Raw genomic sequence first — 17,344 nt, 5'->3', positions numbered from 1 at the left:
CCTGTGAGAGGGGGCTTTAGCAGGCACGGCCTTTGAAGATTTAGCTGCTTTAGCCCTGGCAAAAGCCTTAATTGACATGGATGCAGGGGGCCTAGCAGCTCCACGTGCAGGAGTAGATACATCTAAGGGGATAGTATCTGATAAATCCTGAGAAACTGTAAGAGCAGGTGGAATTTCAGTAGCAGATTCAGCCATGCTGGAAGAGGCCTCGGTAGAAGGAAGAACCGCAGACTTGGCTTCAGCCGAAATCGAGACGCTCGCGGTTGGCTTAGCCGCGGTTTCGGCCGAAACCGCTGACCGCGAGTGTCGGTCCTTTTCCTTACGCTTTTTAGCTAAATGTGAAGTCGGAGTCTCAGACGGCATGATATAAGCAAAAGCGGAGCCAAAAAACTCCTCTGCAAACTCCGACCGACGTCTAAGTGTCCGTCGGTTGAAGGAAGCACAGGCTAGACAAGCTGCTACGTCGTGGTCTGGGCCTAAACAAGGTAGGCAGTAAGAGTGGAAATCTTTGAGGTATTTGTTTCCCACAAGTTAAACAGTTATTCACTTTTTCTGACATCGGCAAGAAAGAGCCGCCAACGGGGTACTTAGCTTTTTAGAAGTCTTCGGTAGTAGCAATCTCTGGTTCTGACGGGGGTTCACAAGGGGGTTGGGAGAGTGGCCTAATGGTTAAGGTGTTTGTCTTGCAAACACAAGGTACAGGGTTTGAATCTCACAGGGGGATAATTGGCTAGGCTTAAAATGGCTCGCAAGGGCAGTTAGCCTAGTACTAATCTATGAATCTATGAATCTATGACCGACCGGTACTTGCAAACAGCTTCTGCTTCGGGCGCCACGCGGCAAGAAAGACTGAGGAAAATGGCGTCAGCTGATGCCTTTATACCCGCAGAACTGCAGCTATGACGTCGGGTGAAGTGCGACATCAGCCGAGGCCAGACCCAGACTTTGGAATCCGGCCGACCGAAGGGCTGCCTGAGGCCAGGACAACCCATTTGTAAGGACTGCAGATGCATCCTTGAAGGACATCTAGTCAGCCATGAAATCCGCACTGCTACCAAACAGATGACCACACAGGTACAACAATGCACTGATCACAAAATCCTGCAATATTTTCTTTTCAATTAACACACATCCTGGAAAGATGTCAGTGGTAAGTGTATGCTTCAGAAAAAGGAAACCAGTTTCATCGTACCTACTGAAAATGTTTTCCATTACATGCAAAAATAATCCAGACACGCTGAATAAATAATCCAAATGCTTTATTGCATATTTGAATTGTAGGTATAAGCCACTGGCAAGTTCTGATTTATTTAGGAGCGTTCTCTTTTCCCCCCTGAACTGTTTAGTTCTTTAAATGCCAAACTTTTTCTTAGTGGACACACCTGATAAAAAAATGAAATTTCGACAGCCACTGTGAAGGATGTCTTGCCAAAAAACATTGATATTTCAAATTTTAAACTGTCAAAATATCTTCCCGACTCACTTTAAACCAGTAGTACTGTAATGTTTTCTGCCATTATTACTTTGGACTTCCCCTATCAAGTCCTGTACAGCATATAGAAATTGTAATCCCCACCCATTTTAAAGGATATGTTTTTTTTTTTTTTTTAAACTTAGGACAATGATATAACCATCTGCAGCAGGACACAATGCACAAAACAACACAAAATGCAGTCTTAAAATGAAAAATGCACCAATTTTCACTGGAGAACGCACATCTGTTAATGGCAAAACCTCTGGCAGACTAAATACAAAGGTTGGGTACCACTAAAACCCCTGACCTATAAGATCAGTGTGACGGCTTTACACCAAAAAGCATAAAAACATTTTAGCTTACAACAGGTAACTGACATGTGACACAAGGGTATAGGATTTCTGTACTGCAAACATTTGTACATACAGTCTTGACCCAATAACCTTTCTAACTCACAAAAGCTACTCTCACATTTGTTTCTGTACTTACAGGTTACAATTTGTATTCAAAAGTTACAAAAATGAATGTATTCTTCCACAAGAAGCAATTTTAAAATTTAAAATCTTCCAACTGTGTCACTGCTATTAAGAATCAGCAGACTACCATAGCATCGAATGGAGGCATCCAATCAGTCTGCTAAAAAAATTGTTGAAACTTCACAATGGCCACATATCCCCAAAATTCACAATTTAAGGTTGAAACTTTTTTTTTTTTTTTTTTAAATAACAATGAAGTTTAAAAAAATTAAAACCTTACTATACAGAACATAATAAAAACAGAAAACGGTGTTGTCAGAATCATATGAATGGCCTACTTGTACACAGCTATTTGTTTTATTGCCTGTTGCACCATCTACCATCTCTAGGGCTCTCTCTCCTGGGATTGTAATCTCTACCCCAACTACTAGGAGACCTATCACCAAACTCATCTCTGTTTCCTCTGAAGGGCCTATCTGAACTTTGTTCTTCAAGGTAGTCATTCCGATTTCCTCTGAATGATCTATCATAATCATCCCTGCTTCCTCTGAAAGCTCGATCAGCACTTCTGTCATCATGGTAGTCATCCCGGCCTCCTCTATACATGTGATCAGAGCTAGATTCACCATATCGCTGTTCAGGGCTAAACTGCCTTCCCTCCTGTTGATAAGGGTGAGAGCGTGGTCTGTTCTTGCGCTGACCTGATGCTTGATCAGAAGACAGAGGCCCTGAATGAAAATTTGATGGCGATGGACCCTGGCTGGGTAGTATGGGTGAAGGGAAGTCGAGATGTGCTTGAAGCATCGGTGAATCCATGCTACTAAACTGCTGCTGTCGTATGTTGTGGCTGTTCATCTGGAAAGGAAAACAAAATATTTACTAAAACACATGTTCCTTACCACCTATTACAATTTGCCAGTATACTAACAACTGCACACCCTCTAAACTGCAGCCAAATGCTGCACTTTGTTCAAACCAAGACAGATGAATTACAAATATTAAAGCAAGTCCAGGTACATTCCTCACTTTTAGAGGATACACCAAGCAGTATCTTTTACTTTGTTCTTTATCCAAGATCACCTTCAAAACCTAGACTGAAGGGAGTTTGACAACTTAACGCTGCAAGAAGTGGTCCCTTATATATTAATTCTTAGAGTGGAAATGGCTACTGCAAAACATGCTACCATTACGGAATATCTGAAACAGACTTCAAAATAGTTGGGAGTGGGTTTTATCACTTGCATGCTAAGACTTTGTAGGACCTTTTGAATGTCTGGAACTACTACTACACTTCAGGACCTCTTAAGTAGCTGAACACAGACATCTTTATAGGGAGAAAAGAATAAAATGCAAACAAACCTGAAAAATCACATTAACATTTAGGAAGTCTTCTCTTTCCTCCTAATTTGTAAGGGAGGTGGCAAGCTCTTTCAGAGTACTATTCAGAAATGATGAAGGTCTACACACTGCACAAATGTTAACATGTGTACAACAGGAACTTGCACAGTAACAAATATACAAAAAAGAGCAATTAAAATGTGGGGCAACATCTCAGCTGTTCCCTTAACTTGTGAAACAATATAGAAACAAAACATGCATCTTGCAGTTAGAGGGGAATAAAGCTTCTTCCTACACTCTTCCTACACTCAAGGTACATAGCTCTATTCTTTCCACCACATATGCCTACTTTTGTGTTTCTAAGCAAGCCACTTAACCACACAGCTCTCACAGGATGACCCTGAAAAAGGACATTTGGGTTCAAATGTCAAAAATAAAAAATATTTAATCACGCTGAAGTTAAATTTTTTATGTAGCATCAATGACTAATGCAGGAAATGTCATCTGCTGTCATGACATGATTGGCATTGCCAGTTAAATAGCTGTGGATTTCGAGAATGGAGACAAATTAAAGATGGTCAGAAATGCATCATGCAACAGCGAGCACAGAAAAAATGGTCACAAGGAAACCAATGCAACACAAACGTGATCACTAAAAAGAAAAGCTCCTCCTAAACTGTTTCATACTTCCTGCCGCCTGTAAAAAGTGGAAGCAAGGAATGGTTTGAGTATTTACACTTTTTGATGAGACTAAACCTAACACTTACCCATACTTTTCAACTGCTACGTGATGCATCAAAAGTTAACACTAAAATCACACAATGTTAAAAAAAAAAAAAAAACAAGAGTATTATGTTAATTCCCATAATTCATCCATGTGCTGCAACATGAAAAAGGAAGTCTGCCAGCATATACACTTCACAGCTGTACAGCATAGAATTTAATGCAAGATAGAGTGCAGTACTGGTCATATGGCATGAAGTTTGTCATCTAGCCCACTGAAATGACTATGCAGTCATTAACAGTCTGGTTAAGTACACTCAACTGGTGCTGCGCTACTAAGAGGAGGTGAAGACAGGGCGTGCAAAGAAACTGAAAGTCACCCAAGGTGGCAAGAAAGTAAAGTACAGTTTTGTACACTTACCATAAATGTAGATGTTGGAGTGTATTCACTGCTGCAGTCATTACATTTGGGTAATCTAGTGGCAGGTTGCCCTCAGTTGACCTCAATTCCAAAGTCTTGGGTCCTGCATCGGTTGCTGTCTTCTCTTCCATGACGTCAGGGGTATAAAACATGCAGCAGATGCCATTTTCTTTAGTTTTTCTTGCCCCGATGTCAGGTGCCCCCCAAAAAGGTTAAAAAAAAAAAAAAAAAAAATATAAATATATATATATATATATATATATATATATATATATATATATATATATACACATGCAATACATATATATATATCCATATATATATATATATATATATATATATATATATATATATATATATATATATATATATATATACACACACACACACATACATACACACATGCATCAATATAAACTTTACCTTCATCTACAAGCAAATACACCACATAGGTTGTAGAAGTAGTGAAGGAAAGATACATTTTAGAAAGAGTGGGATGGCAATCTGGACTGCAACAGTGAATACACTCAAACATCTACATTTATAAGTGTACACAACTGTACTATGTTCTTCGTGTTTCACTGTTGCAGTCATTACATTTGGGTAGAATTCCAAAGCTATGGCTGAGAGGCTGGAGCTAAACAGCATTAGGTGCGGCTATAAGGCCCTGCAGCACTGCAGTGGCAAAGCCTGCCCTGGACTTAGAGGCAAATGGTAATCCTTTGTAAAGGTGTGAACAGAACTCCAAGTAGCAGCCTCTAGAATGTCTTTGGTTGGTACTCTGAGAAAGGCTGCTGAAGTAGCTGTAGCTCTGGTGAAATGAGACCTAATGCCCTTGGGCACAGGTTTACCATGGTGTAAGTAGCAGAAACGGATGCAGTGGCTTATGCACTTTGAAATTGCCTGCTTTTAAATAGCTTTTCCTTCTGATCCTGCAGCATATGACACTAGTAATTGCTCAATTTTTCTTAGAGCTTTAGTCCTGCTCAAGTAGAATCTTAGCTGTCTGTGTACGTCCAAGGAATGCAGAATTCTCTCCCTTGTTCTGCAGATTTGGATAGAAAGTTGGCAGATTGTTTGGTTAAGGGCCACATTGGAAACCACCTTAGGCATAAAAGTAGGGTTTGTCTTCAGACACCCTGTCTGGGTAAAATATGGTAAAAGGCTCTACAGCCATGAGGGCCTGTAACTCAAACTCTTCTTGCTGAAGTAATTGCTAGACGCAGAGCAGTTTTCCATAAGAACTTTAGATCAGCGGTAGCAGCTGGTTCAAATGGCGGCAGGGTGAGCTTTTCCAACACATAATTGAGGTCCCATGCAGGTAATGGTGATCTAGGAAGCTTTAAAGTTTTGGCTCCTCTAAGACACTGCTTTAGTAAAGGATGAGAAAAGATTGGTGGCTCTGTATTGTAATGAGCCGAAATGGCAGAGGCATGGATTTTGATTGATGAGAAAGACAGGCCTTTGGTCAAGCATCTCAATTAAAGTATTGTAATATCTGAGGAATATTTGGTTCCGCTGTATCAGTTCCATGCTTGATTCCAAGCACAGAATCTCTTCCATTTGTCAGCGTAAGATTTTCTAGTACTAGGCCTTCTGGCTTCCAAAATGACATCCATCACAGCTTTACTGAGGGGTGTTGTTTGTAGGACTACAAGATTAGCCATGCTGCCAAGTTCAGAGTCTGTAGTGGATTGTGCAGGATCTGATTGTTTTGCTGGGACAGTAGTTGTGGTCTTTGAGGCAAGGTCCAAGCTGGGTATTGAGAGAAGTTCCTTAGGAATGGGTACCAGTATTGGTGGGGCCAGTCCAGGGCAATTAATATCTTTGGCTTCTCTTGTCGGACTTTTAGGAGGACCTTGAGTAGAAGAGGCAGAGGAGGAAAGGTGTAAACAAATAAGATTTTTCCAACTGAAGGATAGGGCGTCCACTTTCCATGCTTGTCTGTGATAAGTCCTTGTGCAGAATCTTTTCAATTGATAATTTTGAGGAGAAGCAAATAGATCCATGTCCGGGCTCCCCCATTTCTCTGTTATGCTGAAGACTTGTGGATTTAGCTTCCACTCGTGAGGATCCATAAGGTTTCTGCTTAAATAGTCTGCCGGAGTGTTTTGTTTCCCTGGCAGGAATTGAGCTTGAAGATGTATTTGGTAGGTCAAAGCTGTGTTCCACAGTGCCATGGCTAATCTGCAAAGGGGGTATGAGTGCGTGCCCCTTGCTTGTTTATATACCACATGACTGTGGTGTTGTCTTTATCAGTAGTTGTCCTGGATGAAGTCCTTGAAGGCTGTTAGGGCATTCTGAACAGTTAGCATCTCTTTCTGGTTGATATGCAGATGCGTTTATTTTGGTGTCCATAAGCCCTGAATGCATCTTCCTACCATGTGGGCCTACTAGGCATAATCTGATGAGTCTGTTAAGGTTTGGCTGGCAGTGGGGTAGGGTGAAGGGTAGTCCCATGTTTTGGCGACATGCCTTTGGCCCACCATAGAAACCCCTGTTGCAGGCAGGGAATGAGAGGAATCATTGTTTCCAGACTGTGTGAAGTTGCCTCCATAAACTTTTTAGGTACCATTGAAGTTTCCTCATATGCAGTCTTGCATATGGAATTAGTAGGATGCAGGATGCCATGAAGCCCAGAGCCTGCAGAATTTGTCTTGCAGAAGACTGGGTTTTTGTTGCCATCAGTTTGAAGTAGTCAGTTGCCTTTGCTTGTCTGGGCAGTTGTATTCAAGCTTGCACCCAGGAATGTTATCTTTTGAGAGGGTACCAGTTGTGATTTATTTTCGTTTGTGTACCCTAGGCATGTTGGAAGCCTTCTCACAAACTCCAGGTGTCAAAGAAGAGTGTCCTTGTTCTCTGCTTGAATGCGACAGTCGTCCAAGTAAGGATATATTTGCATACTTGTCTGCAAAATGCAATTACTGGTGCCAGGCACTTTGTAAATACCGTGGGCGCAGTAGATAAGCCAAAGGGCAGTGCAGGGAATTGGTAATGCATTAAGCCGGCCTTGAATCTGAGGCATCTTCTGCACAATTGTCTTATTGGGACATGCAGGTATGCCTCTTAGGTCTAAAGTCACCAGCCAAGCATTCTTGCCCAGCATGGGCAGAAGCTGCTGCAAAGTCAGCATTTTGAATTTTGGAATGTCCAGGTATGTGTTCAAAATAGATAAATCCAGTACTGGCCGCCAGGCCTTGTCCTTTCTGGGTACCAAGAAAGTACAGTTTTGTACCTACCATAAATGTAGATGTCCGATAGACATGCAACTGCAGTCATAACATGTGGGTTGTCCTGCCTCAGGCAGCCCTCGGTCGGCCGGATTCCAAAGTCTGGGTCCGACGTCGGCTGATGTCGCATTTCTCTCCGACGTCAGAGCGGCTGGAGTACATAAGCATCAGCCGACGCCATTTTCTTCAGTATTTCTTGCCCCAGATGCCAGGTGCCCTCCAAGGAAGGCTGTAATCAAATTGGAAGACAAAACAGGATTCCAAACAAATAAATGAGCAATAAAACAAATACACCATAACAGATATCCCCAGCTAAGAGTAACAGGGATAGGAGTGGATCCTAGGCATAGAGGGGTATGGAGGGAGGGAAAATCCGACTGCAGTTGCATGTCTATCGGACATCTACATTTATGGTAGGTACAAAACTGTACTATGTCCTTCAAGAATGCAACTGCAGTCATAACATGTGGGTAGAATACCATAGCTTAGCTGGGGAGGAGGTATGCACTAGGAAAGAGATGGTGTGGCAATCAACCCCTGCAGGACTGCCGAAGCAAAGCCTGCTCTGGATCTGGAATATAGAGGGAGATTGTAGTGTTTAGAGAATGTATGCACAGAGCTCCATGTAGCAGCTTCTAGAATGTCCTTGGTAGGCACCCCTCTTAAAAATGCTGTAGAGGTGGCTGTAGCTCTGGTGGAATGTGGTCTGACATTGGTTGGAACAGTCTTTCCATGAAAGGAATAACAGAATCTGATGCAATGTCCAATCCATTTAGAAATAGTCTGTTTTGAAATTGCTTTTCCTTGGACTGCAGGGGCGTAAGCTACAAAAAGTTGTTCAGACTTCCTACTGGCCTTGGTTCTGTCCAGGTAGTATCGAAGTTGTCTGTGAATGTCCAAGGTATGCAAAAGTCTTTCCCCCTTATTCCCAGGATTGGGGAAGAAAGCAGGCAGATGAATGGCTTGATTTAGAGAAACCCTAGATACCACCTTTGGCATAAAAGTAGGGTTGGTCCTTAATGAAACTCTCTCTGAAAAATAATAAAGGGTGGTATTGCCATTAGGGCCTGTAGCTCCGAAACCCTTCTTGCTGAGGTAATTGCCAACAGGAAAGCTGTCTTCCATGAGAGAAATTGCAAGTCAACTGAAGCTGCTGGCTCAAAAGGAGGTAGAGTCAGTTTTTCTAAGACAAAATTGAGGTCCCAGGCTGGCACTGGGGCCTTTCTTGGTGGCTTAATGTTCTTGATTCCCCTGAGGAATTGTCTTAGTAAGGGGTGAGAAAACAGGAGGATCAGTGTTGTATCTAGCTGAAATAGCAGATGCATGTATCTTTATGGAAGAATATGAGAGGCCGTTCTTTAACATATCTGCCAAATATTCCAAAATAAGTGGGATGTTCAGTAATGATGCATCATGTCCCTTGATGGTATTCCAATTGCTGAATCTTTTCCACTTTGCTAAGTAAACCTTTCTGGTGGATGGTCTTCGAGCCTCTGTTAGTATCCGCTGAACTTCCTTGGAGAGAGATAAGCTGAAGTTATTTAGGGGATCTCCCAGGCTGTTAGCTGCAGTGTCTGAAGGTTTGGATGCAGTGTTTCGAAGTTGTGTTGAGTCAAAAGTAGAGGCCACTGAGGGAGGGCCCACCTCCTGGTGTGACATATGCTCCGTAGTAGTGGGTACCAGTGTTGTCTTGGCCAATCCGGAGCTATTATGATTCCCTTGGGCTTCTCTGCTTTGATCTTTAGTAATACTGAGGTCATCAGTGGCAGAGGTGGGAATGCATAGATTGCTAGGGAGTTCCAGTTGAATGAGAGGGCATCTGTTTTCCAAGCTTTTGGATGGTATGCCCTTGTGCAAAATTTTGGTAGAAGATGGTTGAGGTGAGAGGCAAATAGGTCCACTTCTGGCTTGCCCCATGTCGAAGTGAGTTGTCTGAAGGCCTTCGGATGTAACCTCCACTCGTGTGGATCTGTGAAATTCCTGCTTAGACTGTCCACCAACACATTGTCTTTTCCTGGAACAAACTGGGATTGTAACTGGATGTTTAGGCTCAGTGATTTATCCCAAAGCTGCATTGTCAGTCTGCAAAGGGGGTAAGAGTGAGTGCCCCCCTGCTTGTTTATGTACCACATCACAGTGGTGTTTGTCTGTCCGTATCATTAAATGGCCTTGCTAGAGTTGGTGTTGAAAAGCCTCGATGGCATGCATTACTGCCAGCATTTCCTTTTGGTTTATATGCAGATGTGTTTCCTTTGGAGACCATTGTCCTTGTATGCACCTGCCTTCCATGTGCACCCCCCATCCAAGGTCTGAGGCGTCTGTAGTCATGGTCCGTGTTATCTGTGGTTTTTTGAATGACATACCTGTGTTTTCCTTGCTCACCGAGGCCCACCATAGGAATTCCTTTTGTAGGCATGGAATGAGTGGTATGATGGTCTCCAGGTTGTTGCTGTGTTGAGACCAAATGCTTTTTAGGTACCATTGAAGCTTTCTCATGTGTAGTTTTGCTAATGGAACTAGTAGAATGCAGAATGCCATGTAACCCAGGGCCTGTAGGAATCTCCTTGCAGTCATCTGGGTGAGTTTTGCTAAACCTTTGAAGTAACGCGTTAACTTTTCTTGCTTGTCTTCTGTCAGGTAAGCCATCTGAGAGGCTGTGTCTAGTTTGGCTCCTAAGAAGATTATTTGCTGGGATGGCTGTAGTCTTGACTTTTGGAAGTTGACTGTGTATCCCAGAGCTTGAAGTAATCGTATGACATAATCCAGGTTTTTTGTCAACATCAATTTGTCGTCCGCTTGTATGAGGCAGTCGTCCAGGTACGGGTAAATTTGTATACCCTGGAGCCTGCAATGAGCAATTACTGAAGCAAGGCATTTTGTAAATACTCTGGGCGCAGTAGATAAGCCAAATGGCAATGCTGAGAATTGATAATGCTCTGGCCCTGCAAGAAATCTGAGGTATCTTCTGCAGCTGTGTCTGATAGGGACATGCAGGTATGCCTCCTTGAGGTCCAGAGTAATCAGCCAAGACTCCTTGCCCAGCATGGGAAGGAGCTGCTGTAGAGTCAGCATTTTGAACTTTGGTACTATGAGAAAGGTGTTTAATGCGGACAAGTCCAGTATTGGTCTCCATTGAGATTCTTTTCTTGGAACAAGGAACAGTCTTGAGTAAAACCCCTGTTCTTGTTCTTGAACTCTTTCTATTGCTTCCATTCGAGTCAGCAGAGTGATTTGCTTGATAGCCTCTGCCCTTTGATTTTGTGGTAGGTTTGGCATGCCTTGTTTTCTTGGTAAGGTATGAAAATGGAACCTGTACCCTCGGTCTATAATGTCCAAAATCCATTTGTCCTTTGTCAGTCTGTGCCAGATTTTTGCAAACAGAGATAATTTCCCGCCCAAGGGAGCTTCTAGTTGTTCCCTGGTAGGTGGTAGTAGAGGAAAGTCATTGAATTTGTGGTTGTTGGGCAGGTGAAACCCCTGCGTCACTTCTTTGGTTTCCTGGCTGCCATTGTCGTCCCCTGTAAGGGCCTCTGTATTGGCCTCTTCCTCGGCCACGTCTGTTCTTACCCCTTTGAAACTTTTCTGTATTAGGAAAGGACCAGTTTTTTGAAGGCCAATTCCTACTGAATCTGGGGGTTGAACCTGGACGAAATCTTTCACAGTCTGAACTGATTTTGCTTTTTCTTCGATGGTCTTTAACACATCCTTAGCATTTGCACCAAAAAGCTTGTTCTTCTCCAAAGGTGCATCCAGAAGTTTAGCTTTTACATGATCTGGTAGAGGTTGATCTTTTAACCAAGCATGTGTACGAATCACTGCCCCTGTCATAGCTGCCCTACATGAAGCTTCCAGTGCATCATATCCACACTGCAGGAAGTGATTGCTTTACTTGCTGAGTGTTATGTACAGCTTCCTGCAAAGTCTTCCTGTTTAAAGGATCAGGAGAAGCTAATGTTTTTTGTAAATCTTCTAAGAGATAATCCTGATATTGTAACATATGAAAAAGGCAATTTAAAGCTCTCATAGATAAGGTAGTGGATGTGTAAACCTTTTTGCCCCATCTCTCTAAGGACCTTGCTTCCCTGTTGGAGGGCAAAGGATTTTTTGAAGTGGAGGCTGAAACTCCTTTAGGCCCCTGTGAAATAGTTTCCAAATCAGCAGAATGGGCCCTGAATAAATGGGAATGAGTTTCTGGGACCCTGTAATACCTGTCTGGCTTGCTGGAGCAGGAGGAAGAGAATCAGGGGTAGCACTAGAGTCGGAATACAAATCATCCAGAACTTCAAGTACAGGAGGAATAGCTAAGGGCCTGTGCTGAGGCTTCTTAAGGAAAGTCCTAAGGCGTTTCCTAGAATCAGAATATTCCTGACCCTGCCACTTGAAATGTTCCCTCATGGTGTGCAGAACTTCCCCAAAAGAAATATCCTCAGGAGGGGAGGCCGAAGGGACTGAATCTTCTGCATCAGAGTCCTCATAAGTCTGGAAGAGCTCTTCCTGGCTATCAGAGTGGACAGAGCCCTCCGAGTCTTCATCTGAAGGAGCAGGGTCAGAGGGTTCTACCCGGGGCCTTTTATCAGGAGGAGGCTGGGATGCTCTCTCAGGATGGGCCTGTGAACCTCTAATCATGGAAATTAAATCAGCCGCCATGGACATAATTTGTGTCTCCGGAGTCGGCTGAGGTAAGGCTGAGGTAAGGACTTAGCAGTAATATGTTTTGTTTTGCTGGCTGCCTTAGCCCTAGTGTAGGCCTTAATAGACATGGCCATAGGAGGCCTGGCAGCTCCACGTGCAGGAGTGACCTTGTCTACAGCAATGGTCTCGGCATTTCCTCGGTTTTGGTATCCGGAGGAAAGTCTATAACTGGAGCAATGTCTGTAATCGGAGTCGTCGGTAATGCGGTGTCTTCGGTTCGGAGCGGTGGAGAGACAGTCTCAGAGGGAACCGGAGCACTCGCACTAGGTTTTGTGGAGTCGGTGGTAGACGCGGGCCGAGGATGTCAGTCCCGGTCTTTTCGCTTTTTAGGAGTTTGCGATGTCGGAATATCCGATGGCATGGTGTAGGCAAATTTATCGCCGAAAAAAACTTCAGCGAACTCCGCCCAGCGCCTGAGAGTGCGCTTGTTGAAGCGAGCACAGGCTACACAGGCCGAGACGTCATGGTCTGGGCCCAGGCAAGGAAGGCAGTAAGAGTGGAAATCCTTATGAGGTATTTGTTTACCACAAAAAAGACAATTGTTAACTTTTTCAGTAATTTCTGACATCGGCTGAGGCAAGAAAAGGTCCCCAACGGGGTACTTAGCTTTTTCAATGACTTCGGTATCGTAGAATACAGGAGCTGACCGACTGGCACTTGCGAACTGCTTCCGCTTCGGGCACCGCGGCAAGAAAGACTGAAGAAAATGGCGTCGGCTGATGCTTATGTACTCCAGCCGCTCTGACGGAGAGAAATGTGACATCAGCCGACGTCGGACCCAGACTTTGGAATCCGGCCGACCGAGGGCTGCCTGAGGCAGGACAACCCACATGTTATGACTGCAGTTGCATTCTTGAAGGACATCAGTCTTGAGTAAAGTGTCCTTTTTCCTTTCTGGTACTGTCTGAATGGCCCCCATAACCATGAGGGACGTGACCTGTTTCTGTGCCTCTGCCCATTGATTTTTTGGCAGATCTGGCCAACCATTTGCCACTGGCAGAGTGTGGAAATGGAATCTGTATCCCTGTGATACGATGCTTAGTACCCACTTGTCCTGGGTTAGCTGCCAATTTTGAGCAAAAAGTGCTATTTTCCCCCTATGGGTGCTGCCAAAAGACAAGTGCTTGGTGTAGGCAGAGAGAAGTCATTGTGATTGCTTTCTGTAGGTTTGCGCCTTATCCCCTCCAGATTTGGAGGTGGAAGCACCCCACTGCTACCTGTATGAATCTTGTGCCTGGTATCTGGAACCCTTAGGGCATCTAGATTTGCCCCTTTGAGCTCTGTCTGACACAGGAAAGGACCAATTTTTTGTAGGCCAGTGTCTACTGAATCTTGGTGGCTGCACTTGTAAGTCCAACAGTTGGCATAGACTTAGCTTTGTCTTGCATTTTCTTTAGAACCTCTTCTGCCTTAATACCAAACAGAGAATCATGCTGTAAAGGTGCATCTAGCAAATTAGCTTTAACATGATCAGGCAAATTTTGTTCCTTTACCCAGGCATGCCTCCTAATCACAGATGCAGTAACTGCGGTCCTGCAGGAGGCCTCCAAGGAATCAAAACCACATTGCAAAGTATGCTTTCCAACTTGTTCAGCTGCATGCAATAATTCCTGCAATTCTTTGTTTTCTGCACATTCTGAAATCATCATTTTCTGTTTCAGCAATCCCATAACATGTTGTTGATACTTAATCATATGAAATTGACAGTTTAAAGCCCCGATTGCCAAGGCTACAGATGTATAAACTTTTTCTCTCCATCTGTCTATTGCCCTTGAATCTCTGTCAGAGGGTGTAGGATTTTTTTGCCGTTGAGGCCTTAACTCCCTTTGGACCCTGTGAAACAGTTTCAGGATCAGCAGCACGGTTTCTAAAAAATGTATGCGAGTCAGGTACCCTGTAATATCCGTCAGGCTGGGAGCCGGAGGTAAGGAGTCAGGGGTCAAGCTTGACTCTGAAAACACATCATCCACAATGTCTAAAACAGGGGGGATGGCTAAAGGCTTGTGCTGAGAGAGAAGGAAATCTCTTTTTTGATTCTGAGAAATCTTGACTCGCCCAGTGAAAATGCTCCCTGAAAGTATGCAAGGTTTCTCCAAATGAATAATCCTCAGGAGGAGATGCAGATGGAATAGACTCCTCAGCATCAGAATCCTCATAGGGAGGTAAAGACAATTCCTGATCAGAAGAGGAATCAGAAGAAATAGAAACCTGATCTGAAGATTCATAATCAGTGTCTTGCCTAGGCCATCTGGTGGGGGATGGGCCTGTGCACGTGGCTCATGTGTCAGTTTAGTTTTAGAAGTAGCTTTTATCGTTGGTTTTGCAGCTGTCTGATATAAAAATGTTGAGGTCTGAATACACCCTCAGAAGCTGGTGCCTGCTCAGTGGCTCCGGACCCATCAGAGGGAGATACTCAAGGTATTGGACGGACTGATGTATCTTGCGGCATGCCGGACTCCACATGGGTGTCGGCAGAGGTCTGCGACTTTAAGGCAGCAGGTATCAGGGGCTGCAAAAGCGCCTCACTGAGTACCGGCGACTGGCTTAGAAGCTTAGTAGTCTGTTTTGGATCTCAACTGCCTCTGTCCTTTTCTTTGCGTTTATGTACTCCGGTAGTGGGATTGCTATCAGACGACATTTCTGGGTAGTTAAATCTGTTTCCAAAATACTTTGATGCAAAAATATACTGATGCTTAGTACGTTGGTTAAATCTAGCACAAAACCGACAGCCAGGCATGTTGTGATCAGGGCCTAAGCAAGGAATACAGTATAAATGGAAATCCTTATCCGGTATTTGCTTCCCACAAGTAATACAATTATTAACTTTTTCTGACATCGGTAAAAAGAAAAAAAAAAGTTTTCCCAACGAGGTACATAGCTTTAGCGAAGACTTCGGTTCTGAAAATCAAACTCAAAATTTTCAGTAGTCTGCCAACCGGCACTTGCGAAAATGCTTCTGCTTCGGGCACCGCTCGGCAAGAAAGAATAAAGAAAATGGCATTGGCTGCATGCTTTATACCTCTGACGACCTGATGTCATGGAAGCGAAGACAGCAACCGACACAGGACCCAAGACTTTGGGATTCAGGCCGACTGAGGGCAACCTGCCAGCAGATAACCCAAATGTAATGACTGCAACAGTGAAACATGAAAAACATCAAGAGTGAAAGGAAAGAGGGGGAAAAGGGACTACAGCAATGAACATACACCAAAAATCAACATTTCTGTAAGCTCTTAAGAAAAATACATTCACTGCACTATTCACTGTTGCAGTCATCTGTGGGATGACTCCCAGAGTATAACAGCAGCTAGTAGCTTGTCTGTAAAAGGTGGTTTAGGAGACTTTTTTTATGATGGCAAAGGCAAACGCTCACCTGGAGAAACTGAACTTAAGACCACGAAGATGCTTGGGCACTGTTCTATACCACCCTCAACCTCCAAACCCCCAGAATACTGTGGTAACTGCCATGGCTCTGACAGAAAGGATGTTTATCTGAAATGGGTTTGTCACCCGGACAGCTGGCTCAGACAGGAACCAAGAAGTTAGAATTGTGGAGTCCACCTCTACAGAGAGGCCAGTCAAAAGTGGAGTCCCTCAGGGATCAGTCCTTGGACCGCTCCTTTTTGGCATTTACTTTTCTGAAGTCAAGACCAATGTCAGTGGTTTCTAGCCGACTAAATTTGCAGAGGATTGCAAAATTAGGAACAGTCACTGAATCACACACTGACACCAATGTTCTCCTGGGGGGGGGGGGGGGGGGGCTGACAACCAACTGGTGTCAGAGCCATGGACTAAAACTAAATGCCAAGAATTGCACAATAGTATCCTTCAGGAAGTCATCCACCCCTGGTAATTATCACAACAACACACCCCTTAGAGTTGACCCAGTAGTCAGGGACTTGGGGACACATAGTAAATCTAGCCTTTGACCATCACATGTCTACAGTAATAAGTAATTGTACGTTGCGCAACTTAAACAAAGGTATGGCATCCAAATCCAAGGAAGTCATTGTTCCACTGTATCCGGCATTCAGACCTATCATTAAGTACAATGCCTCCTTTTGTATGTACCTAACCATGCATCTTCAACAACTGGAATGTCCACAGATGTTCCTCAATAAAATAATTCAGGGCTCAAGTAAAATGTCCTGCACAGACCATCTCAAGGCTCTATCCTTGTTTTCAGTCTCCTACAGGCCTTTGAGGGGAGATTTATATCTGACATACAGGGCATTGTCAGACACACACTGATGGACCTCCTGCATATTCGCAAAATAAACAGCACCAGAATTACCCGTTCTAAAGACTTGCACATTGCCTGTGATATAAATAGGACATGCAAACACCAATAAACTTCCACAAACCAAGAAAACGTTCAAACACCAAACAAACCAAGCAACGGATGTTCAAAACTCCTGAGACTTTAATGTCTAAAAAATAGTTAAAAACAATCGGTCAATACTTCGACTTATTGAGTAAGTCAACCCAAAAGACAAAACAATAACAAAGTACGTAAAGCGCTTTTCGTTCGGGTTATACCCGAACTTTAGACAACCTACATGTGTCCTAGTTTAGTTTAAATAGTTCCTTCCTTAACAGACAAATAAAAAAGAGGCTCACACCAACCTGTTTCGTAGCACCCAGTTTTAAAGGGAAAGGTGCTATGAAGTCTGCAAATTGCGTGCTGCATATTCCATATCCATGAGTGGCCAGTACCTACATTTTATTTATTGAATATAAGGCCACTTGGTTACTCAAATAGTCTTACTCAACATCTTTTAAAAAGCAAAGTTCTAGGTCCCCAAGTAGTCCAAAAAATTAAATCCTAAATTTTAACTCCATGTATTACCTGTATAAACTCCTTAATTTCAGTATGCACGCAACAGTACAAGATTCATTTAACCCAGGTTCTACACATGCATCTAACCTAAGTTGCCAGCTAAGTTCATTTCTTTCCAATAATAACTTAAGTAAATTGTCATTAACCCCA

At 43.5% G+C, this 17,344-nt stretch overlaps 1 protein-coding gene across 1 annotated transcript in view; it reads right to left on the bottom strand.

Moving 5' to 3' along the window:
* Window positions 1-1,242: 1,242 nt before the first annotated feature.
* RBM7 (RNA binding motif protein 7) overlaps window positions 1,243-17,344 on the bottom strand; it is a 383,615-nt gene continuing 367,513 nt past the window's right edge. Inside the window, exon 4 of the mRNA XM_044080975.1 lies at window positions 1,243-2,805. Within this exon, the coding sequence (XP_043936910.1) occupies window positions 2,308-2,805 (498 nt within the window). The 3' untranslated portion in view covers window positions 1,243-2,307. The remainder of the gene's footprint in view (window positions 2,806-17,344) is intronic.

This window comes from Protopterus annectens, chromosome 8.part0 (assembly GCF_019279795.1).
Source record: "Protopterus annectens isolate FY-2018-M chromosome 8.part0, PAN1.0, whole genome shotgun sequence".
Classification (NCBI taxonomy): Eukaryota; Metazoa; Chordata; order Ceratodontiformes; family Protopteridae; genus Protopterus; species Protopterus annectens.
This window is presented reverse-complemented; position numbering and strand designations above follow the sequence as displayed.